The sequence below is a fragment of the Trichosurus vulpecula genome, chromosome 5, assembly GCF_011100635.1.
Source record: "Trichosurus vulpecula isolate mTriVul1 chromosome 5, mTriVul1.pri, whole genome shotgun sequence".
Classification (NCBI taxonomy): Eukaryota; Metazoa; Chordata; class Mammalia; order Diprotodontia; family Phalangeridae; genus Trichosurus; species Trichosurus vulpecula.
In genome coordinates, this window is record NC_050577.1 from 82,088,172 (window position 1) to 82,115,020 (window position 26,849).

The window sequence follows — 26,849 nt, forward strand, 5'->3', positions numbered from 1 at the left end:
GGTGTTACTTTTTTTGTTATGTTGTGTCCCCCATTTTCCCCATAAACTGTGGCTTTTATTGCACAGTTTTGTCTAGCTTGGTCATCTTTAGGAACATGTGTCAACTTAAAGCAGAACCAACTGCCATAGAACTGAGGACAACTAACTGCTTGGTGTGGTAGAAAGAGAACTTAATTTGGAGTTCTAGGTCCTACATTAGAATCTCTGCCTTGCCACTTAGTACCTCTGTGACTTTTGGCAAGTCACTTAGTCTCTCTATCTAGGGCACAGCTAGGTGACTCAGTGGATAGAGTCCAGGACTTAAAAGAATCCTGGAGTCAGAAAGACCTGAGTTTGAATCTTGCCTGAGGCAAATAATAGCTGTGTGACTGGGCAAGTTGCTTAGCAGCTCTGTGCCTCAGTTTTCTTATCTGTAAAATAAGGATAATAATTAGCATCTGCTCATATTTTTAAGATCAAATGAGGTATTTGTAAAGCTTTTTCAAACCATAAAGTTCTGTATAAATGATAGTGATGATTATTAGCTTTTATCAACTACTCTGGGCCTCAATTTCCTTATCTACATAGAAGATTGAACTAGATCAGAGATTCTTAACCTATAGTGCATGAACTTGTTTTTATAAAAAAAAAATTTGAAAATTGCATTTTAGTATCATTAGTTTCCTTTGTAATCCAAGAATTTTTATGCATTCATAAACATTCTGAGGTGTAGGACTAGTACTGTAGGCTTCAGTAGCCTGCCAGAAATGTCTTTTACACATAAAAATAAGCTTTGGACTAGATGATTTTAATGACTCTTCTTGTCTTAAAAATGTGATTATGAAGATAAATGAAAATAGGACTGACCTTTCCCCCACTGCCCATTAGCAGCTTTGGAGCATTAAAATAACAAAGTGACTTCTTCACTTGACATTGATGGTGGACCACAGTGGTAGTTGGGGGTAAAGGAACCTAAGGGGTATAATACCTATACATTTTCTTTTTCAATGGATGTGGATAGTTGTTGAAGAAATTAAAGGGATGATGGTTCTTTCTTGAAATTGATAATCCTTTAAAGATGTCCATGTAATTCTATAAATGCTAGCAATAGTAGGAGAATGAAATTAGAGGTGAAAATAGGAGTTAAAACTGTCATTATTATTGTGATATGATGATTTGCATAGAAAAAGCCTGATGAATAGGCAAAGATTCTAATTGAGACAACTATTAGCTTCAGCAAAGTTGCGGGCTACAAAATAAATTCTTCAAAATCAATAGCATTTCTGTATAATAATAAAATCCATGAAGCAACAATAGAGAAAACCAATGTGTGCCAAAGCATGTGAAATACTGGGATAGATTGAATTACCAAATGTACTTTAAAGAAACAAAGAACAGTTTAAAAATTAACCAGAGCAATACTCAATACCCATAATCGGGCCCTGCTTATATATTAAAAATTGACAATATTGACAAAGTTAATTTACACTTCTAATGTATACCAGACTTTTGTAACTGTATAGGATTCAAAAAAAAAGACACAAAACAAAGCCTTATTTAAGGAAGAACAAAAGATTTAGAAGAGCCAGGGAATTAATTTTTAAAAGGTAGGAATGAGTGGGAAATACCGTTTACAAATTTTAAACAATCATCAAAGCCTTTTGACAGGGGTTTAAAAATAAATAATTTCAACAGGATAGACTAGAGAAGGGAGAATCAAAATTAATGGAATTTATTTGGTAATAAGCTGCTGGGGAAGTTAAAACACATACTGGAAAAAATTCAGCTTACACTTCACATCTTATACCATATTCTGTATATTTCAAAATGGGTACATGACCTGAATATTAAAGATAATAACATAAAAAAGAAGACAATCATCATATACCTTTCAAAAATATGGGTAGATGTATTTTGAATAAAGATTAGAGGCAGTTATAAAAAGATAAAACTGATCATTTTGATTAGATGAAATTTAAAAACTCAAATGATTTCCTTCAGTGTATGAAGGGAACTAGTCAAATGGGTTCAAATATCTTTGTGTCTAATTTCTCAGATAAGGGTTTGGAATTCAAGATAGCATGTATGTGTCTGCCTGCCTGCCTGTCTGTTTCTCTTTTTCTTTATCTCCCTCTTCCCTCTACCCTTTCCCTGTTATTCTACCCCTACTCTTCCTCCTCTTCCTCTTCCTTCTCCCCCCCATCCTTTCTCTATTAACAACCATATGAAAGAATGCTCTACATCAGTAATAAAAGAAATGAAAATCAGACCAACTGAGTTTTCAAGTTTTCATCTCATACTCAGTAAATTGTCATATGTGGCAAAAGATGGCAATAGTAAGTGATTAAGAGGTTGGAGAAGATAGGTACAGTAGGGTATGTTGGTAGAGCAGTGAATCAGTATAAACATTGGAATGCGATAAAACAACCAAAATATCCACATACGTCCTGAACTAGAGATTGTACTTACTGTATTTCACCATGTATGATTTGCACCCTTTCCTGAAAATTTTGGGGTCTAAAAACTGAGTGCATCTTATACAGTGGTTGTAGATTTTTTTACTTGCATTTCCCGCTTTTTCGTGCTTGTTTTTGTGCTCATTGTTGTAGATTTTTTTACTTGCATTTCCCGCTTTTTCACTCTTCTTGTCTTTGTGATCATTGTTTCACATTTGTTACCAGTATATTAGGTTATGTTTTGCCATGTTCTGCCCAGAAATGGCTCAGAAAAGATTTTTGTACAGTGCTGAATTCAAGTTAAAAGTGATCCAGTTTGCAAAAGTGAATGGAAATCGTGCTGCTGAACTTAAGTTTGGTCCTCCTCCAACTGAGAAAACAATCCGAGACTGGCTATAAGAAGAAAAAACCCTACTGAAAACTCCACGGCAGAAGAAGGCCACAAGAGGCAAGTCAGCAAAATGGCCTGATTTAGAGAGGGAATTGAAGATAACGGTTTGAAGAGCAAAGGGCAATTGGAATTCTTGTGTCCACAGAGGTGGTTCAGCATGAGGCAAGAAGAATTGCTGATGAAAAAGAAGTTACTAATTTCAAAGGAGGACACAATTGGTGCTTCAGGTTCATGAAGTGGAATGGATTAAGCATGCATACATGCACCAGACTTGCTCAAAAGATGCCCGAAAGCTATGAGCAGATGAATAGAACTTCAGTTCAATAACTTTATGTAATACATTTTTTTTTCAAATTTCAGGCCCCAAAATTAAGGTGCGTCTTATACATGGGAAAATACAGTATTAGCTTATACCCCAAAGAGATCATTCGTTAAAAAAAAGGAAAGTCTCTATATACACCAAAAATAAGTATGTTTAAATGAACTATTTTTACTGGTAGCAAAGAACATTAAATAAAGTATATGACCATCTACTGGGAAATGGCTGCACAAATTGTGGTATCTGAATGTAACAGAATTTTACCATGCTGTGAGAAAAACCAATTATTTCAATTAGGAGAAAAGCATGAATTCTAGATCTTTTTAAACTATAATTTTCATAACTAATAATGTGGCCTTCATGTTTGCAGGTTATGGTGTACTTCAGTAATGATTTATGCAGGTTGTACTCACATTTAACCCTCAAAATTTAGATAAGATTATGTTGTTTGTTCTACCAGTTTTTGTTTTGGTTTTACTTCTGGACTCCTACCTTACTAAAATTACTCCAACCTTCTTCCAATAGGCCTTTGTTCTCCTACTCTTGAGAGTTTTTGCTTCCATAAACAAGTTAGATAGACTCATGTAAAGATGTAAATATACTACAAATGATGGCTTTTCTCTCTCTTTTTTTCTTAGATTTTTTTATTTTTAGTTCACAACACTCAGTTCCACAAGTTTTTGAGTTCCAAATTTTCTTCTGCTCCCTCCCCTCCCCTCTTCCCCCCAAGATGGCATGGAATCCGATACAGTTTCTACATAAATCTTTTCATTAAACTTATTTATGCAGTAGTAAAGTTGTAAAGAAGAATTATGACCAATGGAATGAATCATGAGAAAGAAGAAACAAAACCAAAAAAGAGAGAGCAAATAGTTTGTCTCAATCTGCATTCAGATCCATATCTGGATATAGATAGCCCTTTCCATCATGAGTCCTTTGGGGCTGTCTTTGAGCCTTGTATTGCTGAGAAGAGCCAAGTCCATCAGAGTTAGTCATCACAGAAGCAATATGACTCTGGCTGTGTACAATGTTCTCCTGGTTCTGCTCTTCTCACTCAGCATCATATCATGTAGGTCTTTCCAGGTTATCATGAAGTCCGTATGTTCCCCATTTCTTATAGCACAATAGTATTCCATTACATTCATATACCACAACTTGTCCAGCCATTCCGCAATTGATGGGCATTCCATTGATTTCCAATTCTTTGCTACCACAAAAAAAGCTGCTATAAACATTTTTGTACATACGGGTACCTTTTCCATTTGTGTGATTTCTTTGGGATACAGACCTAGAAGTGGTATTCTTGGGTCAAAGGGTATGCACATCTTTATAGCCCTTTGGGCGTAGTTCCAAATTGCTCTCCAGAATGGCTGGATCTGTTCACAAATCCACCAACAGTGTAATAGTGTTCCAGTTTTCCCACATCCTCTCCAGCATTTATCATTTTCCTGTTTTGTCATGTTGATGGCTTTTTTTTCTTAACAGCAGCAGATATAAATATATGATGTTAATATCCTTGCAGAGACATAGCTTATAGTCTAAAAACAAAGAAGTTAATAGGACTTTCTGCTTAAAAGTGTATTCTGAGTAGGTCTCTTTTAACTTTTCTAAAGTTTTTAACAGTGTTAAAAAGATTTTCTTTAAGATTGGATCTGTTATATACATCATGCTTATTTAAATATAAATTAGTCTTATTTAAAACAAATATAAAATTAGTAATATAATAATAAAATAAAAATAAAAATATAAAACCAATTAATATACGGTGATGCGAATAACCCATCATCAATAAAGCATTGGTTTCAACTTATTTTTCCAAGTAGTTATGAATTTGTATTGCTTTACCTGGGTTTTTATCACTGCTATTTGCTAAAGGAATATAGTGTGTGTTTTCAAGACAGCTAGCTGACCAAGGTTAAAGGCGCATTTAACTTGTGACCATAAAACAAAATAAGTAAAGTACCCTAGAGTATACCTTGGCCTTGTTAGCACTATACTTTAACTGAACTAATCAGTCAGAAACATTATAATTTCTAATTATGTAATATTAGAGACAGTCTCCATTCTATGATATTTTAAAACTTTCACATATCTTAAAGCTATCTATCGTTTCCCCCCCAAAAAATGTTGCTTTCACATCTAGACTCAAGCTAGTATCTAAACATATATGTCTTTCCTAAGAAATAAAATGGAGTGTTAAATATGATAAGCATTTATTCAGCACTTACTATGTCCTAGAAGCTTGAAGGTGCTTGAGGTACCCTCCCTTCTCCCTGGCCCCATGAAAACAATCTCTGCCTACAGTGAGTCTAAGTCTTGCTGAAGGCCTGGGAATATGGGAAGAAATCAAATGTACACATTTAATAAATATAAAGTATAATCAAAATAATATCTTAGAGAAGGAAAATCTACAGGAAAATCGGGAAAGGACTCTTGTAGAATGTGGCAAATAAGCTGAGCCTTTTGAGTGGAGCTGGTCGTTTTGAGAATGCTTAAGTGAAGAAAGGGAGAGTGCATAAGGGCAAGGAGGCAAGAGTTTGCATGCCATTAATTGGCTCCAGCAATTTATTTCATATAGCAAATACCTAATGAATGTTTGTTAAACGATGAGAAGACAGAAGTGGGAATAGATTCTTCTCAGGATAATAGAATCAGGACTCTAAGATAAACAATTACTGTTTTCCTGGGAATACAGTTCAGTTAGGTTACTGCCTCTGGCGACTTAAAACAGACCCTTTCTCCTTTCCCCCAAACTTTACTCTTTGCTTAGGCTTTCTCCTCTAGCGCCAGGAAAATTGAGCATCTGTGGTGAGGTTGTAAGATGAATATGAGAATAAATTATATGAAGAATAGGTTCCTTTTATATCAGTCATTTATGCAAAGTACAGTTAATGTAATGTCCATTGTATATGAAGTAGCCTGGACTTATCTACTGTCTTCAGTTGAGTTAATTGTTGAATTTGTATTCGACATCCATACGATAGAATATAGGTGCTCCTTGATAGAAGTAGCCTCTTTCTGTTAGCTTTACTAACATAACAGGATTTCTTTCTTGAGGCAGTAGATGGTACAGTGGACAGAACAGTGGAGGCAGGAAAACCTGAGTTCAAATGTGGCCTCAGACACTTCTTAGCTATGTGACCCTGGGCAAGTCACTCTTTGCCTCAGTTTCCTCAACTGTAAAATGGAGATAATGATAGTACCTACATCATGGGGGTGATTGGAAGGCTCACATGAGGTAGTTATAAAAAACACTTGGCACAGTGCCTTGCACATAATAGGTAACATAAATGCTTATTCCCTTACCTCCTTTAGTCGAGTCTCTACAAGACCTCAATGTAGCTAGTAGACAACAGTAAAGACTTTCCTTTGAGTTCTTAAAAGACATCAGTATAAATAACTTTCAGTCTTGATAACTGCCTCTTTTATTTTATTTTTTTTGCTTAGTATTTATACTGTTGTTTTGTTAATAACCAGATGAGGCTGATAAAGTGATGTTCAGAAAATGATGGTCTTATCAAGTGTGAAGAGAGACAGTGGTGAAAAAAGAGAGGGTGTGTGTGTGTGTGTGTGTGTGTGTGTGTGTGTGTGTGTGTATTTAAATGAGGTGGTGGTAGAATCAAGGAAATACTAACCCAGCTGGCAGGAAAGTGCTTCAATTCACTAAAATCAACAAACATTTTAAAAGAGTTTGTTTACAGAACCATCAGATAGGATATGATACAACTGTCCTCTTAATGGAGGTGAGGAACTTATAAAAGTAAGGGTAAAATACTTTCTCTAACATGGCGTTATCTTAAATTCTTACCTTCTTTTTGGGCACCTAGAAGCGGATTACCAAAGGATTTCAAGTTCACAAAAATACACTAAATAACATATAGTTGATTATTATCAACATGTTTCTTTTCAAGAAAAGTTACTTTGTTTCCATATTGTACCAATCCTGCCAAAAGATTTGTTTACTTTTTTATTAAGATGATTTTTATGTTGAAGGAAGAATAATTTGGTGCTGAAAGTAGATTGATGGAATACTTAATTTTAGTATCATATAATGTTACCTAATATGCTACTTATTGAATGATTTCCATTGTAACAAACACTTATTAAGTATTTAATATATTCCAAGACCCACAGGCCAACTCTTCAACCCTTTTTGGTTGTGCTGTAGGTGACCATGAGTTCTCAAAAGCCAGGCCTGTGATGCATAAGTTCTGGTGAAATTTTACAGTGTTGGCAAGACTGAATATGGTCTCAGCAATAGGCTTTTCTCTATGCTGTCCATTCGGTGAAGATTTCTTTGACTATGTCAAGCCATGAAAGGCTTTCTCAGTATTGTCATATAGTCAACAAGCATTTAGTGGTACTTATTATGTGCCAGGAACTGTACTAAACCCCGGGGTACAAATATAGGCTCCTGAAGGAGCTTATATTCTTGTGGGAGGAGGTACAGCACAGAAAAGAGGGCCAGGAGGGTGGGCTGGGGAAAGCGACCGCTTTGGGGTATGATGGCAAAGTCATCAGAAGCAAAGCTGAGAGGAATGGGATTCTGTGTGAGTCCCTTCTTGGATCACCAAAGAGTGGTGAGAAAAGGTGTAAAGTTGTGAGGACCATTGAGAGACACTTTAGTTGTTAGCACTTTTAGTGATAGTCTTGTCCTGGGATCAGTGACTAAGCATAATATTTGAGGAACTCTGAAGGATTTTAATCACATTTGTTATAAAGTAAATCAGAAATCAAAAAGAAAGTTGGAATTATGTGAAAAGATGGCTCACAGATTGTCCTGGAGATAAACACAAAGGAGCTTTTGGATTTGGTTTTAATGTATATTCAAAGGCAGCAAGAAATATAATGTCATGGGACATTTGGTCATCTTATGTTGAAGTGTGTTATAATAAGCATTTGTCAGAAGATCACCATGAAAATTATTGTACCTTATTTTTCAACATTTGTTGCAGAGAGGAAGAAATAGAGAAATTGTAGGAAGAATACATTAAGATCCTCCAAATAAACTCACTATGTGCTTAAGTGCTCCAAGCAAAAATGAGGATGGGAAAGATGGTGAAACATGTTGTAAAATAGTTTTTAAAAGTGAATAAAAAAAACAAGAGGCCAAAAGCATGTAAACTACATGGCACCTCCAGTCTATCTGTGATGAATATTTTTTTCTTTTTGAAGGGGAGGCAAGAGAGTCAGATACCCAACATGACAAGTACCAAATGGTAACAATGGCAACAAAATAAAATTGATTATAACTTAACAAACAGAAAAGGACTGAATACTGATATGAGTGATATTCCTTATTTATGTATAGTTAGATCACTCATTAACTTGTGAAAGCAAAGATCAAAATCAGTACTAAATTAGAAGAGTAAAAATGAGAAGGCATAATGTATAATTGCCAGTGAAGAATTACACAGGAGAAGCAGTGTAAACACTGTCAGCAAAGAGATGTGTGACCAGAAGAAAAAGTTAGGCTGTTTGATCCTAAGTGCTCAGACTCCAAATCCAGGGCTCCTTTAATTGTATGGTTAGTACAAACCCATCCCTGCCTCTAGAGTGGTGAAAAACTCAGAACACACATCTACTTGTTAGGGGATCAGTAGTTGTGTCATTTTCATATACAGAATATAGTAATATAACATTTTGTATAACTTGGTGCAGATATATACGTAAGTAGGAAATTATTAGATCAAGGTTTTGATGTGCAGACTTGGTGTGCATGGACATTATAGGCTTTTTTCTTATTTACTTTAGGAAGAAGATAAAGTGAGACTACTGTCCTTTAAAGGGGATGCAAAATGATAATGAGTATAAATTGTATAAAGCATAAAGTCTTGATAATGAGTATAAATTGAGATATTAGCAAGAAAGATAGGCAAACAAATTGTAAAGGCTTATTTACTTTAATAACATAAGAGAAATTTTATTAGTATCTTTTACATAAAATGCTTTCATAACTTGTCAAATCTATTTGGGGGGGGGGGTGGAGTTAAGAATCTCATCTCCAGTTTCTTCTGTGTCCCACTTCCCACATGGCAAGGAAAAACTTACTCTCCATACAAATTGCCCTTCCTGCCTTGGCCCGTACTGTTTTGAATCCTCATTTGAATCTTTCCTTGCCCTCCTTTTTTGTTTCCCCAAAGCAAAAAATAACTGCAAGAAAAACACATGGTATTTATTGTTTGTACCAGTTAAGTTGGTTTCCCATTTCATGCTTTGTTCTTTCTTTTACTCCTTCCTCACTCATTTACCCTTCTATTAATATGTTCAGTTTTTTGATAGCTACATTTATCTTTTACAGATATGGACTTGCCAGAAATGTTGAGTATAACCAGTCCCCTATTATTAAGCATCCGCTCTAGAGTCATTTGGTTAAGAACATTAAAATGTATGACATGCTGAGGTTTGTTATGACATAGCAGATTTGTTGTAACATTTTAAAATACTTTATTCAGACAAGTAGAAGTTTACCAATTGAGTACTTTTTAATATTTTCCTGTAAACATATTTAAATTTCAACATTTTGGAGCTACCTAGTATCTTATTTTTTGACGGTAGGTAAGAAATTGGTCAAAACAATCAGCTTTGTAGTAAAATAAAGGAAATTCTCGTTTTCTAACTGTAACCAGTTCTTATAAGAGCATTGATTTATTTTTTGGCAGGGGGGGCGGGGGAAGCTTATATTTCTTAAGTTTGCAGAGAAGCTGTGGGGAGAAACTCAACCACAGCTTCTTGAATATAAAATTCTTGTCATATGGAACATTGGTTAATCAATTTTATTTTCTGAGCTGTCATTACAGCAATTTCCTTATATTAGTACTTAGTTTTTTGTCACCCTCGTTGTCTAAAAATTAGAAATTCTTCTAGGTTGAGATAAACTTCTTTGGCACTTTTATTTCTTGATTTTATGTTTTCTCCTAATATAAGCCTATAATGAGGTGTTTGGCCAGCCAACGACAATTTTGTTTTGCTACCTATTTTGTTTTAAGCTTTAACACTTAAAAAAAAATCAGGTAATTCTCTCCCCTCTCTCAAGTATTCATCTGCAAATAATGCACAGTTTGTGAAATTTTAAAAAACACTAAATTTTTATTTTTTCATTTTTCTAGTATACTTTTGCCTTGTTTAACCAAGTAATTTCTTATTTGGGGAATGCTTTGCTGTTTCTGCTTTTTATGGGCTTTGAACTAATTTTAAGAAATTTGAGGAGAGAATAAGTTTGTACATAGTACCTACTGTGCTCTTTTACAAATACTGCCTCATTTGATCCTCACTGCCACTTTGTGTTAAGTACTACTATCTCCCCTTTTACATTTGAGGAAACTGAGGCAAACAGAGGTTAAGGGACTTGCCCAGCCAGGGTCACAAAGCTGGCTTCTTGATTCCAGACTGAGCACTCTATCCATCATGCCATCAGCTGCCTCCAAAGTAGGCTACTAAAAACATAGGTGCCGATCACTAAATAGGTTTTCTTGTACAAAAAAATTTTTTTTGTGAAAATGTCCTTACCAGGCCAGACCCAAGGATTATCTTTGATGTAATTATTCATATTTGGTTTTTTATCGGGACAATTACTTTTTTTTTCCACTGCTGTGGCTGTTTTGTTATTGAGAATGTTACATCATAAGAAATTTTTGGAAATACTACTTTTTTTGTATCACAGTTCCATTGTTCCATAGTTATAGAAATGTCCTATAAATTGAAATTTGCCAATGAGGAATTCCTTGCACTTAGTGATAGTGTTAGATTAGAGACAGGGATGTATAGTAGGAGTATGATTTCATTGCTATGGAGAACTCCAGGATGAAGAAACCTCATTTATCAGGATAGTTTGACACTTTTTGTACAACTCGTTCTCTTACATAGGCATTATTTGCCATGGAGGGGACTTGAACCCAGGTCTTCTTGGCTTAAAGGCCACCTCTCTACTAAGCTGCAATACATCTCATTTTTCAGAACTTTTATTTATTTAAAATCTACTTAAATGTCTTCTTGCACTTCATCAGTGTACCTAGCTGTGTCCATAATCACTTTAGGGTGGATTTGGTACTTGATAGGCATGACTTGGAGGGCTGTCCCTGGCTAGATGAGGTAAAGATCACATATAGGCTTTGAGACACAGGGAGAGTGTCCAGATTACCAAATGGTAAGGAGGTAGAGGAAATGGTCCAAGTAGCAGAGGCTTGCCATGGAGTATTAGAAGTGGAGAGGAGACCTGGATCTTTGCGTGATAACAGCAGTGACTCACCTCTACATATGTAGTAAATGGGAGAGCCTAGGATTTGAACTCAAGACCTTGGTGACCAAATCCAGTTCTCCTCTGACTTTATAGCGCCAATGCAATACCCACTGTGGCTGCCATGCGTATTCGCAGGTTTGAATGGCAAGATATAAATAGACTCCTCAGGGGAGACAAAACCAAAACATTTATTCAAACACCAGAAAGCCAAATCCATCATTGTAATAAAGAAGTTAATACACATTACCAATGCAGGGTGCACCGCCATCCCCAAGGGTTCCCTCCCTCAGGGCCTCCCCACAAACAAATTCCCTTAAGCAAAATCTCTCCCTCTCTCACTCATGCCAGTTACTCTGCCCTCTCTCCCCAAGCTCAAAATCACTCTACCTTCCTGCTGCAAGCTCCTTCCCACACAGGCTCATGTGACTCAGGCTTCCTTGTGACTCAAGCAGGTCACATAGGCCTATTAAATGGATGGGAAAGATCTTCTCATTTCAGTAACAATACATTAACAATACAGACTTGAAATGAATTACTTTCACAGAGCCCCTTCATAGTAAGTCAGCTTGGGTAAGGAGTGGGGGAGTGATCATTTCTATCAGAAACCGCTGTGTCATATTCTTAGCTAATGCTGTATTCTCTTTTTTAATTAAAGATCTTTCAGCTGTTGAACTTTATAGAACTTAGAACTAAAAGGGGTCTCAATGATTATGTAGTTCTTATTTTACAGATGAGGAAACTAAAGATTTTTGCAGAAGCTCAAGTGATTTGGCCAAAGAATTGGCAGGCTAGTAAGCAGCAGAGCTGGAATTTGAAACCAGACTCCCAAATCTAGTTCCCCTTTCTGCTACTTCAGATTTCTTCTCAAAGCCTTCACCTCAAAGGAAAGGCCAAATCTGCCATCTTTTTCTAATGTAGCATGCAGTATTATTTTTTATTTTTCCATGTCTCTATTATCTGTTTATAATAATTTTATTTCTTATATTGTGGCATTGTCTTCCTTGTTCAACATAAGGTGGGCTAGTATTAAATTTTCCAATCTATCCTTCTAAACTTACATTTACACAGAAACGAAATCTTTTACAGAGCTTTATTTACAAAAATTCTGTGTGGCATGTAGTGCAATTAGCATCAATTTGCAGACGAGCAAACTGAGGGTGAGGTTAAACAGCATGTCCAAAATGACTTTCCTGCTCAGATAGCTGCTGCAGGCTCCCATTTATTGCCCCTGGGAACAAATTCCTCTGTCTGGAATTTAGAATCTTGAGCCACTTATATCTTTCCAGATTTAATTCACATTGGTTCCTCTTACACATTTCAGCTAGATTATCCTGCTTGCTTGATATGACAATATATCTCTTGCCTCTGCCTTTTCACAAGTTGCTTCCCATATCCCTAACTAGGCTTCAAGGTTTTGCTGAAGTGTCTCCTTCTACGTGTGACCATTCCTGATATCTTAGGGTATATGGGGTGGGGGGGGGGGTCAAGGAGAACTAGAACCTCTGGTTTAAAGGTTTACCAAGCCTTTTTCAGGGATGCTCAGCCACCTTTGTTGTCCACTTGTCACCTACTTCTGTCTCCTGTGGCTCCAAGAAGCTGTAGCATGTGCATTGGCCATACCCTGGAAAACTGTCTAGGCAGACAGGCTAAACCAGGTTGAGGGTATCTGACAGGCCTCAAACCTGTTGGTGAGTTAGGGGGATGTCTGCCTCAAGCATGTGAAGACTTCCCCTGGGGGAATGGCAGATGAGAACAATTTGTTCCGTTGGCCATGCAGTACTTAGAACTTGGTCAGAGCATTTAGAGCTTGGAAAGTCAATTGCCAGTCTTCCTGACTTCTGTCTTGCCATTGGACTTTGGAAGACTATGGAAAAGTGAGGCTGACAACTTTTTAAGCCTCATTTAAATCAGTTACTCACAGTTGAAGACATCACCTGTCATCCACTGATACACCTCAGTATCATGATGTCATTGGTCATCTTAAAAAATTAAGGATGAACAGCATGCTCTTTTTCTTAGATACTTGGCATAGATAGTTTCCCTATAATGTAGGATATATTTATTTGTACATTATTGTTTAAAAATCTCAGTGCCCAAAACAATGTCTTTGGTTTTTTTGTCCTCAAAGGATTGATCACCTGACTCCTGAAGTTATTCCCTATATGTAGGAACTGCAGACTTATCAATATGAAATCAATACAGAAGAATTGGAAGCTAGGAGCTCTACTTCTAGTTTCACATCTGGCATCCAAATATTACAGGAAAATAATTGAACTTTTTCCTCTGATACCTCAAGTATGCTATAGCATGCTTTGTGTTCTTTATCAGTGTTAGTGTTTGAGCTCATGTAATTCTAATTTTTACAGTCAAAATTACGGCCCAACAAATGGCAAAGCTAGATCCAAAACTCACGTCTTTTGACTCCTGGTCTCATTCTTTGTCCTTAACCTGCTTGACTCAACAATGCATGTATTATTAATCTCCTTAAAGGTTCATCTAATCAAAAGGAATTCACTATTTCTAATTACTGAAGATGTTTCCAGAACTTCAAAGGAAGAAACTACTCTAAAGACATAATAAAGTACTTTGATAGTTTTAGTTATAGCACTGATAAAATGATCACATGCCATCCACAGGAAGTAAAAAAGTCTATTTCTAATATGACATGGGGAAAAGTTGAAATGTTTTTGTCTTTGTGTTGAGTCTAGTTTTCTTCTCTCTCACTTGCAACAAAGAATCCTCTTTCAAATCTCAAAGCTTACATTTTGACAGTTTGTTTCCAGGACCATTTTAAGCCCTTGTTTCTTCCCTCTCTTTTCTATTCTACATTACTGTTTCTATCTGAATTTCTTGTTCAATGTTTTCTCCTGATTTGTCTAAATCAATCTTCATTAATAATGAATTTTTTTCATATTAAGATGTGCTATGTTGTCTTTTCTTTGTCTTCCATATAAATATTTATTGGCTCTATATTTATTAGAATAATTTGTTTATTGTTTAGTGGACAGAAGTTTATTGTTCAGTGGACAGAAGTAATTTTTTCCCACTTAAAGGCAAACCTAAGAAATTTATTCCTAGTAATGTTAATTCTTAGTTTAACATAATTGACAAACTTTTGATTTAATTTCTCTTTTTAAATTTTTTTTAAACTTTATTTTTTTTGGAGGGGGGGCAGGCAGGGCATTTGGGGTTAAGTGACTTGCCCAAGGTTACACAGCTAGTAAGTGTGTCAAATGTCTGAGGCTGGATTTGAACTCAGGTCCTTCTGACTCCAGGGCCAGTGCTCTACTCACTGTACCACCTAGCTGTCCCTGATTTCATTTCTAACTTACAGAAATAATGCTCCTAGTACTGATCATATGAGATTTATCATTTACTTAAAATTTTCCCCCCACTATGACTTTATATGCCTAATCGTGACTTGACTGGATTCTCAGAGGCTATGTGCATCTGGAACATAAACAATGGATGCCTGCAACAGACTGTGTCTATTGAACAGTCAGTCAGTTACCAGTCCTCATGACTTTTGTCTCGCCTAGTTTAATTTAGTGCCATATATTAGCAGATAGTTGACCACAGAAATATGGCTTTGTTCCAGTCTTGGATCATTTGAAGTAAAACATCCTTGTGTTGTTTTTCTAGGTGAATATAAAAAGCAGGAGCTTGAAGAATACTTTTTGTTATAATTCATCCTTTGTCTAGACTGATCTTTGGCAAGTTATTTAACTTGGGTTTACTTTTCTTATCTGTAGAACCTAGAAAAATAAAGAAAATAGCTGCATTATTTCTATGTCTAGAGAAGTTAAGGAAAGGGAAAGAAGATCACCTTTCTCAGACAATCTAGTAAGGAAAGAGAGGCTTCAGGAGCTGTTAAGAGAATTTGTACCCTTTCAAGTACTTTTTAGATTTTCAAGCCTCTGTGCCAGGAAATACTTTGCTTGGATTAGTGGATCCATTCATTTGAATGCTTTTTCTCTTTTTAATCTGTGAAGCTAAATTTTTTGATGTGGCGTAAAAGAAGAGTTTTTGGAGTTCAGCAGTAAAACTGCTTGCTAGACATGGGTAATGAAAAGTTATGGAAAAGTTTTTGTTTTATAGTAGTATGAATGACTGGCAATATAAGCAACTAAACTCAGTGAATATTTACATTATTTTCAGTGCAAAGAAATAACACTGATCACTCCCTCTAAGTGCCCACAAAAGTTTTGCCATTTATTTTTTCCTCATGATACCAGTAAGTACTCCATTCTTGTTCTCTTTTTTCCCATTTTGTCTTATTTTTTAAAGGTTTTTATATGTCTTTGCAATCTTAATACTAGTCGGTATTAATAGCATAATATTCCATTAGATTAATGTACCACATTAAACATTGCCCTGTGGGTATTTAGACTGATTTCAGTTTTTTGCAATTATACTTTCAACATATAGTAGGAATTATTGGGTCGGAAAGTATCAACATTTTTTGTCAGCTTTTATTGTATACTGCTAGAGTGTTCTCCCCAAAAGACTCTACAGTTCTTTTAATTCTATCAGCAGTAAGAGTAAATCTTCTCTACAGTGCTTTGATTGCTAAATGATAGTATTTTTGTTGTTTAAAAAATTAACACCTGTTTAGTGAAGCCCAGAATTTTTTTCAAGTGACTGCTAATAATTTGAACTTCCACTTCTGAAAAACATCTCTTCATACCCTTTAAATATTTATTGGGATTTACCATTGCAATGTGGCATTTCCTTATTTATGTATTTTAGATATGAGATTTCTATTTATTTGCCTTAAATATTCTTCCCAAACTATTTACCTTTCTTATATTATATTTGTTGTTCATCTTATACCATATGCCAAGATAACGTCAAAATGGGCACATGATTTAAACATATAAAGGTGACATCATAATCGAATTAGGAGAGCAAAGAGTAGTTTACCAGTCAGATCTATAGAGAAGGGAAGAATTTATGATCAAACAAGAGATAGAGAGCATTATGAGATGTGAAATGGATAATTTTGATTATATTAAATCACAAAGGTTTTGCACAAACAAAACCCATGCAGGCAAGACTAGAAGGAAAGCAGAAAGCTGGGAAACAAGTTTTACAAGTGTCTCAGATAGAGGCGTCATTTCTCAAATTTATAAGAATGAGAGCTGTTATCTAATTGATAAATGGTCAAAGGATGTGAACATTTCTTCAAAGAAGAAATCAAAGCTATCTATAGTCATATGAAAAAATGCTCTAAAGCACTGTTGATTAGAGAAATGTAAATTAAAACAACTCTGTGGTACCATGTCACACTTATCAGACTGGCTAATATGACATAAAAAGATGAAAAATGTTGGAAAGGATCTGGGAAAATTGGGACACAAATGCACCTCTTGTTGAATTTGTGAACTGATCCAGCCATTGTGGAAAACAGTTTGGAACTGTGCTCAAAAGACTATAAAACTATGCATACCCTTTGACCAAGCAATACCACTATTAAGCCTGTATCTCAAGGAGAGACTTAAAAAAAAAAAAGGAAAATAGGACCTACATGTACAACAATATTTATAGCAGCTCTTTTTTTTAGTGGCAAAGAATTGGAAATTGAGGGGATGTCCATCACCTGGGGAATAGCTAAACAAGCTGTAGTATGTAAATGTAATAGAATACTATTGTGCTATAAGAAATGATGAGCAGGTGGATTTCAGAAAAACCTAGAAAGAGTTACATGAACTGATACTGAGTGAAGTGAGCAGAACAGGAGAATGGCGTACACAATAACAGCAATATTGTATGATGATCAACTGTGAATGACTTAGCTATTCTCAGTAATAATTCTACAAGAAGGTTCCAAAGAACTCAAAATGAAAAATGCCATGCACCCCCACAGAAAGAACTGAGAGTCTGAATTACATATCAAAGCATACTATTTTCACTTTCTTTATCTTTATGTGGTTTTTTCCCCCTTTTAGAATATGGTTAATAGGGAAACGTTTTACATGCCTATCATCTGACATTGCTTACTATTTTAGAGGGCGGGGGGAAGAAAGGAGGTACAAAATCGGCAACTCAGGATTTTTTTATTTATTTGTTTTTGGCAAGGCAGTTGGGGTTAAGTGACTTGCTCAAGGTCACATAGCTAGTAAATGTCAAGCGTCTGAGGTTGGATTTGAATTCAGGACACCAGTGCCAGTGCTTTATTCACTGGGCTACCTAGCTTTCCCCACCCCAAGTTTTTTTTACCTGAATATTAAAAGCTGTTTTTATGTGCAATTGGGAAAAACAAAATAACTATTAAAATTTATTGTTTGTAAAAATGTTTTGATTTGGCAAAATACGTTCATTTAATCCCCAATTATTGCGTCCTTTCGTTAATTGAGAAGAAAAGCCACTTCTTCACGTCCCGCTACACTTGAGATAAATGCAATCTTTTTTCCTAGAGTTCATTTTTATGTTTAAATCTCTCATCCTTAAATGATATAGAAATTAGCCAAAGAATATACAAATGAGAGGCATAAAAGATAATTAATGCCCTAGAATCAGTGTCAAAAAAACCTCAAGTTTGTCTGCCTTTAGTCCCTTATTAGTGTGACTCCAGCAGAGAGTGGAATTCACTGGGGTAATACGATACAATAGGCAGACTGTAGTTCCAAACGCTTTTTCCATCAAGATGATAAAAATTTACCAAGTACATTTACTTATTAAACATTTTGCCCATTAATTTTTTTAAAGTTTGACAGGCATATGTTCTATATATTTGCTCTATCTTTGTTATAGTTATCTTATTCCACTAACCTTTTTATTTATTTAGTACTCAGTACTGGATAATTTTGAGGTAATTACCTTGCATTATGTGTTTTAAAGTCTTGGAATATTATGACCACTCCTAGCACCATTAGTTTTTCTCTTCCATGTAAACCTTAATATTCTTGCTTCCTAAGTAGGCCTTATCGCAACTAGCCATTTCCTATTTGAATCAGTCCTTAACGGTTTGCAGCCAAAGTAATTTTTCCTAAGCATAGTTCTGACATCATGACTCCCCAACTTAAGTGACTCTAATAGTTTCCAGTTATCTCTAGGATGAAATAAAACTCTTGTTTAGCTTTTAAAGTTCTGTTCAACTAAGCCCTAAACTTTCTTTTCAGCCTTAATAAATAATACTCTTCCATCCAAACTCTTGTCATACTGGCAAATTGGCCCTCTCTCTGTTCCTCACATGGGACCCTCTCATGTCACTATGTATGCATGAATGTGTGTCCTCCAATGGAATGTAATTTCCTTGAATATTAAAATTGTTTTGCTTTTATTAGCACCAGGTATAGGTGGTGCTATTTTAAGCAGATGAAATAGCCATAAAAAGTCTAACACTAACTGTATGACTTTGGGCAAGTCACTTAAACTCTTTGAGCCTCATTTTCTTCACCCATAAAATGGATAAAATGCTGGCTTTAGCATTTATTTTTTAGAATCGTGTGTAGCAAATTTTGTATATTTTTACATGTTCACACTAAATTTGAGTGATGTAGATGTTGGCTATTATTGCTTCATTGATACTGTAGTTCTTGATAACTATTTTTACTTATTATCAAATGTTGCTTTTGTGACACTGATTTAATTTTATTTCCAGTTATTATTTTAAATTTAATAGCTCATGCATTCTAGTTTTTTGACTATTTGAACTATATTTGGATTGTTTCCTCTTTTTTATAATGGGTCCATATAATTAAATTTGGCTTATTTTCATTTCTCTGTATATAAACATCAGAATATTGCTTTTGATTGTGACTAAGTCCTTTAAGACCTTGGTATATGGGGTCAGTGATTCTATGGCATTGTTGTCATTGAATTCTTTCTGTAAGTACCCAATGAAATAAAATACAAATGTTTCTACATTTATTGTCCAGATATCTGGTAATAGTATAGGTTTTCTCAAATTCTTGATTTTGTATCAGGTCTGAAAATGTTTAGAAGCATTTAATTTCAAAAGGGGTTATTTAAGAAATCTCAAGGGAAAGATGGTAAGCAGTGAATGACAAATATTTGAGGGAAGACTTGTGTAAGCACACCTCTAGTTTTTTCATTGTGTAAGCCATAGTTAAATTTTCTCTGCCATTTCCTCACCCTGCGATTTCTCTTATTAAATTACTTTTTATGGGAATAGTGGTGTGCCCCTATGGAAAAAGCCTTGCATTTGGAGTTGGGGGATTGGATTTGATTATTGGTTCTGTGTTTTACTTCCTGTGTTACCTTGTGAAAGTCACTTACCCTCTTTTGGGCTTACTTCCCTCATTTGTAAAATGAGAGGATTAAATGAAGTGACTTCTCAGTTTCCTTCCAACTAAATCTATTGTCCTATAATTATGTATCAATATTCTTAACTAAACTAAATCCTTGTATTCTTTTAGGTAAATTGTTAGACATATAAGTAGTTACACATACCAGGATAGTCATTCTGCTAATAAAAGTTAAGTATGTTTTCAAATGTTGACATGGTCAGTGAAGCAAAATATTAAGTATAGAATGTTTTAGTTACGTTAAAGCGATCTGATTTTCATTTTTAATTTACAATTAACATAGGAATTAAAGTGATACTGTTTTTTCATTACGAAATAGAACTACAAGTTGGTGGTGGTTGCTGTGACATGCTTTGAATAAGGCTGATGGTCCAAAATATTTAATTAATTTAATTTAGTTTATTACAAATGTTATGAATTATGCTTAAACATGATAATCCATGGTTATTGAGTTTGAGGATATTTCCTTAATAATTAGTCTCAAAAGTAGTTCATTAGTGAATTGTTTCTTAAGACTGAGTAGACCTAAGACTTTAATTTTAGATCATTTAAAAGAAGATAGGGAAGAATAAGAGGCAGTGGCACAATGGACAAAGTGCCCAGCCTCAAGTCAGGGAGACTTCTCTTCCCACATTCAAATTTGGCTGTAGACACTTAGTAGTTGTCTGACTCTGGGCAAGTCACTTCCCCTGTTTCTCATCTGTAAAATGAGTTAGAGAAAGAAATGACAAAGAAAACCCCAAATGGGTTCACAGAGAGTTGGACACAACTGAAACACTGAATAACAACAACAAAACGCTTAAAATCAAAAGCGGACAGCTTCAAGGTTTTCATTAATTTACTATATGTAATCTGTAGTATATTAATATCTAGTGTACTACCAGAGTGGGTTCATTTTAAAAATTGGGAATATGGAAATCTTTGTACAACTTTTTACACTGTTTTCATTTTCTGTTATTTCGTAGCACAAGAAGATTACCAGCAAAGTTCTCTCTGAAGAGTCATAAAGTAGACAGCTCATGACTTCTGATCAGGACACTAAAGTTGTGGCTGAACCGCAGGTGCAGCAAGTACAAGAAGTAAAAGACAGTTCTCATCTAGTAAGTATAATAAGTGTACGGAGTTTAGGTAAGAAGTTTAATTTCCTGAATTTCCTGTGTGGTAGTTTGTATGTTAAGACTATTTACTGATTTGGAAATCAAGCTGCTAATCAAAAACTGATTCTTTTGTTACAGGCAGATTTTAATATCTCAGAATTTTGTGAAGTGAGAAAAAGTAGAAATAACTGGTTACAAATGAGAGGAAGATAAGTGATAATTTACAGAATTCATAGAGCCTCATTAACTTCATGAAGACTTTTATTTTCCACTCATTTAATGAGTCTTTTTTAGTAAGAAGTTTGGGGAAATATTTAAAGCATTTGTTATGTATCTGAAACTTAACTTTCTTTGCAAAGTAATTAAGATTGCCTAATTTTAAAAACTTTTCCTTTGCTGGATTGTCATTTATGGGATCGTTTAGTTAAGTGTGATATAGTATTTTGAATTTCTACACATTTTCTCTGGAAAACTAATTCCTTAACTTTAAGCCTTTGTATCTTATTTCCTTTATAAGGTTAAAAGGGAATTCAGCTTGTGATTCAGGGTCTTTAAAAGTATATAATATTGCATATTTATTTTATTCACCTTATTACATTACATGTTTACAAAAGAGCTTCTTCATTAATATTTTTTTAAAAAAAAAAGGTGGGGTCAACCTCAAGCTGTGGGCTTGGAAGTTCTACCTCTTAAGACTACAAATTACAGATGATCTGATACCTTCACTGGTGGAAGGAATTTCATCATTTGGAAATTTCCACCCTACTGAAATAATTGATTCCAACTCCTTCCTGTGATAAAAGAGGTTTTTAAGTTAAACTGGATATATTGTTTTTGTCTAATCTTAAAATTGTTGGCAGTATATGCAAATGATAGTGATGTTGGTAATAATACTTTCCCAGATTACTGGGACCGTATTATTCTACCTCTGAGTCAGGTAGCTTTTATTATGCATAAACACTCACAGGAAATTTATCTTAGAGGCTCAAAATTATATTTTGATAGTAGGGTCTTCTATCACAGAGAATGCAAGAAGTAAGCTTTCTCTGAGGACAAGAACTTTAGCGAATATAGCTTATAAGTGCTTAAATGCCAGCAAAAAAAATGTAATTTAGTATTCCCATCTGCTTTATTTTAACAATAACAATGTTACTGACAAGTTTGAATAAGGCTGATGGTCCAAAATATTTAATTAATTTAATTTATTACAAATGTTATTTGTACTACTCTTCCCTTCTTTCCCCCAATTTAGTATGAATGGCACCAGGCCGTGGTTTGGTAGATATTTTTTTTAAGTAACATTTTCAGTTTAACACCCACCCACCAGACACACAAAAACACTTTTAAAGAGCTGGAATATGACAATTCAGAAAAACTGTAAGGAATGAAAGTGTGTGTGCGTGCACGCACGCGTGTGTGTGTTCAAGTGGAAGGATGCTTTGAAAAGTCTCAAAAGCAACAGTGATTTGAACCTAGTTTTTTTGCATCAAGCTAACTATTTTTGGGGGGGAAAATTTTTGTGCCAGTTTGTTAGCAAGTTTTATATAAAGTTTCCTATTTTTTCCTTCACATCTTTTAATAAGTCCTCTCAATGAAGAATAGTTTGACATTTTATAGTATAATTATTATTTAGCATATTAAAAATATCAAAGTAGATTTGGTAATGTTATGGAGTACTCCTCAAAATTTAATTTCTGTTATTTGAAATATACAATCAGATGAAATATAAGTTTCTTATTAGTCCCAGGTAGAAAAAGCAGATATTGTTTTGTGGATATTTTAGAAGTTTAAAAGCATTAATCTCAAGCATAAGGATATGGCATTTTTTTACAGAATTGTCACTTTCCCAAATAAGTTTATAGTAATTACCAAATGTATTTTAGAATTAATTGACTGAAGCTGTGTTTTAAGAATTTGTTCCAGGGAGGCTTTTATAGGTCAGTAGTTGGGGTAGGGGCGGGGTAGAGAGAGAATAGATAGCATTTATTTGCAGGGAAGTAATTTATAACTGCAGCTTGTTTTATTGTAGATATGTTTTATAAATGGTATGGGATTTTAGAGCTGGAGGGGCATCTCAAAGTTTACATAGTTCAGGAATCAAGATCTTCTGTGACTCCAAATCTCTTTTCTTGTGATTGGGATTCTCGATAGTCCTTTAGTCCGTCAGTGAGCCCTTTCAGGTAAGTGAAAAATAACTTGTCCCAAATTCTTGGAAACCTTCATCTAGTAAGATAATATCACAGTTTTAAGAGATCTCAGAAACTAGTGAACTCACGCTTAGGGAAGAATCCCTTCTACAACATAGCCTCCAGTCTTTGCTGGAAGACCTCCAATGATAGTAACCTACAGCCTCTTAAGGCAACCCATTCCACCTTTGATGAGATCCAGTTCTTAAGAGTGTTTTTAAAAGTAGCTTATGTGAAGCCTAACTTTGATCATTTGTAACTTCATTAGTTTGAGTAAAACTTTCTGTTGCTGAGGAGAACAAGTCTAATTCTACTCTTCCACATTATATGGCCCTTCACATAACTTGAAGATAGGTATCCTTTCTCCTCTCCTCCCCAGTCTTTTCTTTTTCTGGCTAGTCATACCTAATTCCTTTAGCTGATACTCATGGTATGAACTGGACCATCCTGATTGTCCATCCAATGGACTTTCTCTAGCTTAGTAATTTCCTCTCTAAAATGTGGAGTCTAAAATAGTAATACTCCAGGTGGGGTCTGACCAGAGCAGAGAATAACTTAGCTTGGGTAACTTATATTTAAATCAATTTCAGTTCACAAAGTAGTCTAAACTTTTTCATTTATACCATTTTAGTGTTCATTAGGATACTGTTTTTGACTTCATTTTCATCCACTTTTCCCTTTAGTGAGAGTTGTTAGTCTATACTCCATTCTTCTGGTTTTTCTCTATTTGCATTATTCATAAATATCTCTTCATATTTTTGTTTACTTAGATTTCTCATTAATATACTACAGTTTTTGTTGTTAGCCTTTGCCTTATTAGATGTTGTTTTTAGTTTGTGCAATTTATAAAGAGATTGCTTTTTTTTCTTTTTCTCTTTTAAATAGCATTTTTAGAGTATGTGTCTCACAATGGAACTTGGGGTCAAAAAGTATAATTATTTTTATGATTTTTACTCTTCTTCCATTTTGTTCTCCAAAAATTTAGTAGAGTATTCTTATTTCTCTGCAAGCCTGTGCACAGCATATTTCATAGCTTCTAACTTTGAGCTTTCTAACAGTTTGAGTGAATGGCAATATAGTAACTAGAAATCTTTGTACCTGTGTGTGATAAGTGGCAGAAAAGTCACTTGTTATTGAAATGGAATTGGCCTTCTCAGACTGGAGCATGTCAGAGAAGTAGGCAGACCTGTTAAGTTTCCAAGAATCACTCTTTACTCAGGCCCCTGGGGTGAAATTTTACCTGGAAGAATAGGACAAAAAGGAAGCTGGACACAAAAACTTTATTTATTTTAAAAAAAAAATTTTCCCAATTGCACCTAAAAACAATTTTTTTTGGAGGAGGGAGGGCAGGCATTTGGGGTTAAGTGACTTGCCCAAGGTCACACAGCTTGTAAGTGTGTCAAGTGGCTGAGGTAAGATTTGAAGTCAGGTCCTCCTGACTCCAGGGCTGGTACTCTACTTGCTGCACTACCTACCTGCCCCATAAAAAACAATTTTTAACTTTTGTTTTCTTAAAATGTTAAGTTCCAAGTTCTCTCCCTCCCTCCTTTTCCCCCTGCCTTAGGTGGTAAGCAATTTGTTATAGGTTATATATGTATAGTCATGTAAAACATATTCCCCTATTAGTTATGTTGTGAAAGAAAACAGACCAAAAGGGGAAAAAAACACACCAGAAAAAGTGAAAAGCAGTATGCTTTGATCTGTATTCAGACTATCAGTATTTTCTCTGGACATGGATATCATTTTTCATCATAAATCCCTTGGAATTGTCTCAGATGATTGTATTGCTGAGAATAGCTAGGTTATTCACAGTTGATCGTCTTACAGTATTGCTGTCACTGTGTTCAGCATTCTCTTGATTCTGTTCACATCACTCTGCATCAGTTAATGTCTTTTCTGAAATCATCCTGCTCATCCTTTTTTATAGCCGTATAGTATTCCTTCACAATCATATCCCACAACTTGTTCAGCCATTCTCCAACTGATGTACATCGCTTCAATTTCTGCTTCTTTGCCACCACAAAAAGAGCTGCTGTAAATATGTCCTTTTCCTTTTTCTTTCATCTCTTTGGGATACAGGTGTAGTAGTGGTATTGCTGGATCAAAGGGTATACATTCTTATAACTCTTTGGGCATAATTTCAGATTACTCTCTACAATGGTTAGATCAGTTCACAACACCACCAAGAGTGCATTAGTGTCCCAATTTTCCCAAATCCCTTCCAACATTTATCATTTTCCTTTTCTGTCACATTAGTCAATCCGATAGGTGTGATGTGATATCTTAGAGTTGTTTTTGTTTTCATTTCTCTAATCAGTAATGACTTAGAGTATATTTTCATATGACTATAGATAGCTTTGATTTCTTTATCCGAAAACAGCGTGTTCATATCCTTTGGCCATTTATCAATCGCAGAGCGATTTGACTCCGAAGAACTTTATCTTTCAGTGACATGAACTTTCAAAGCCTTCCTCTCCCATGACCCCCAATCTAATTTACAATAACCACTTTGAGCTCAACTACTACTAGGCCTATACTGTAAAATGATCAAAGAAAAGAAGAAAGGGACTCATGTACAAAATGTATACATTTGTAGCTGTTCTTTTTATAATAAAGAACTAGAAATTAACAGATGCCTATTTATCAAGCACACTTTTACCAGTAAACAAATTAAGCTTATAGATATGAGAATATTTTTGCACCAGGAGAAATAATGAACTGGATGGTTTCAGAGAACATTGAGTAAACCTGTATGAAATTTAGAGTAAAATGAGCAGAAATAAGAGTAACAACATTTTGAAGAAAAATAGCTCAAAGATTTGCAAATTCAAGTCAGTGTAGTGGCTGCCTCTTAATAGAAAGTTGATAAAGAAAAGAAAGAAGAATGAGACATTTTCAGACACATCAGATGTGAGAATTGATTTTGCTTGATCAGACATACTTGTTGCAGTGATTTTGTAACATACAGTGGCAAGAATGCTGATTTTGAAGTCAGAGCCTATCTCTGTTACTTAGGCAAGAACCTTCAACTTAGCTCATTTGTAAAATGAAAGAGTTGGACTGTATGACCTTTCAGCTATAAATACCTGTTCCTGTATTGGCCCTAATATTGCTTGTTTCCTGTTTTCATTTCTTTAGTGTGATTTGCCTTCCTCTAGTAGCACATCTTTACCTTTGACGATGAAAAATGTTCAATATAAAATTTTTTTTCAGATCTTTCCCACTTTTCTTCTCTTTGGTGTGCTTCCATTTTCACTTAGAAATGCCCTTAGGATGACTTTACCTAACTTGGACATGTCAATAAGGTTTTTGTTTTTTTTTTAAATCAATTTTAGCCTTCTACTGCTTTTTTGTTGTTGTTTTATGAGCTAGTACTGCTTATAATCCACCATTATCTTTGTCTGATTGTACTAACAAGTTCATATTCTAAATCATTGCTGCTTTTGGCTGCCTGCTATCTTGGAGTAAAAAGTAAGTGAAGTATTTGCTAAAGTCTTGACTATTTTTGTTCTCCTGGTTATGGTAACTGATTTACATCATAAAAATGTAATTAATACTATCTTTGGCCATCTGTTGTTATTCTTGAAGCACTTAAAATCCTTTTTGAATTTCATCAGTCTCCTACTAACACATGACTTTTGTCCTACTTTTATTGTATTTTATTTGGCATCTTAAAGAAAATGCTATAGACAAGAAGACATAGTCCTAATCCCTTGTATGGCTATTCTGTGCAATGTGTCATGTCCAGTTCTATGCAACCCCTCTCTTCCTTCTCCCCCCCACCTCCATAATATTGAACAAAAAGCAGGGCACCATTTTTAAAATAATGCATTTTTAATAATATTTCCAGTAGTATGTTCTGTACTTACTTCATTAGAGATTTTTGGTGAACTTGAAAGAGAACTTTTGATT

The 26,849-nt window shown here is 34.9% G+C and overlaps 1 protein-coding gene across 2 annotated transcripts in view; it reads left to right on the forward strand.

Annotated features, from left to right (window-relative positions):
• Positions 1–26,849, forward strand: part of LARP4B (La ribonucleoprotein 4B) — a 163,048-nt gene that overhangs the window by 40,661 nt on the left and 95,538 nt on the right. For both annotated transcript variants that reach the window (XM_036759448.1, XM_036759449.1), the window contains exon 2: positions 20,620–20,754. In XM_036759448.1, coding sequence (XP_036615343.1) covers positions 20,674–20,754 — 81 coding nt within the window. In that variant the 5' untranslated portion in view covers positions 20,620–20,673. The remainder of the gene's footprint in view (positions 1–20,619; positions 20,755–26,849) is intronic.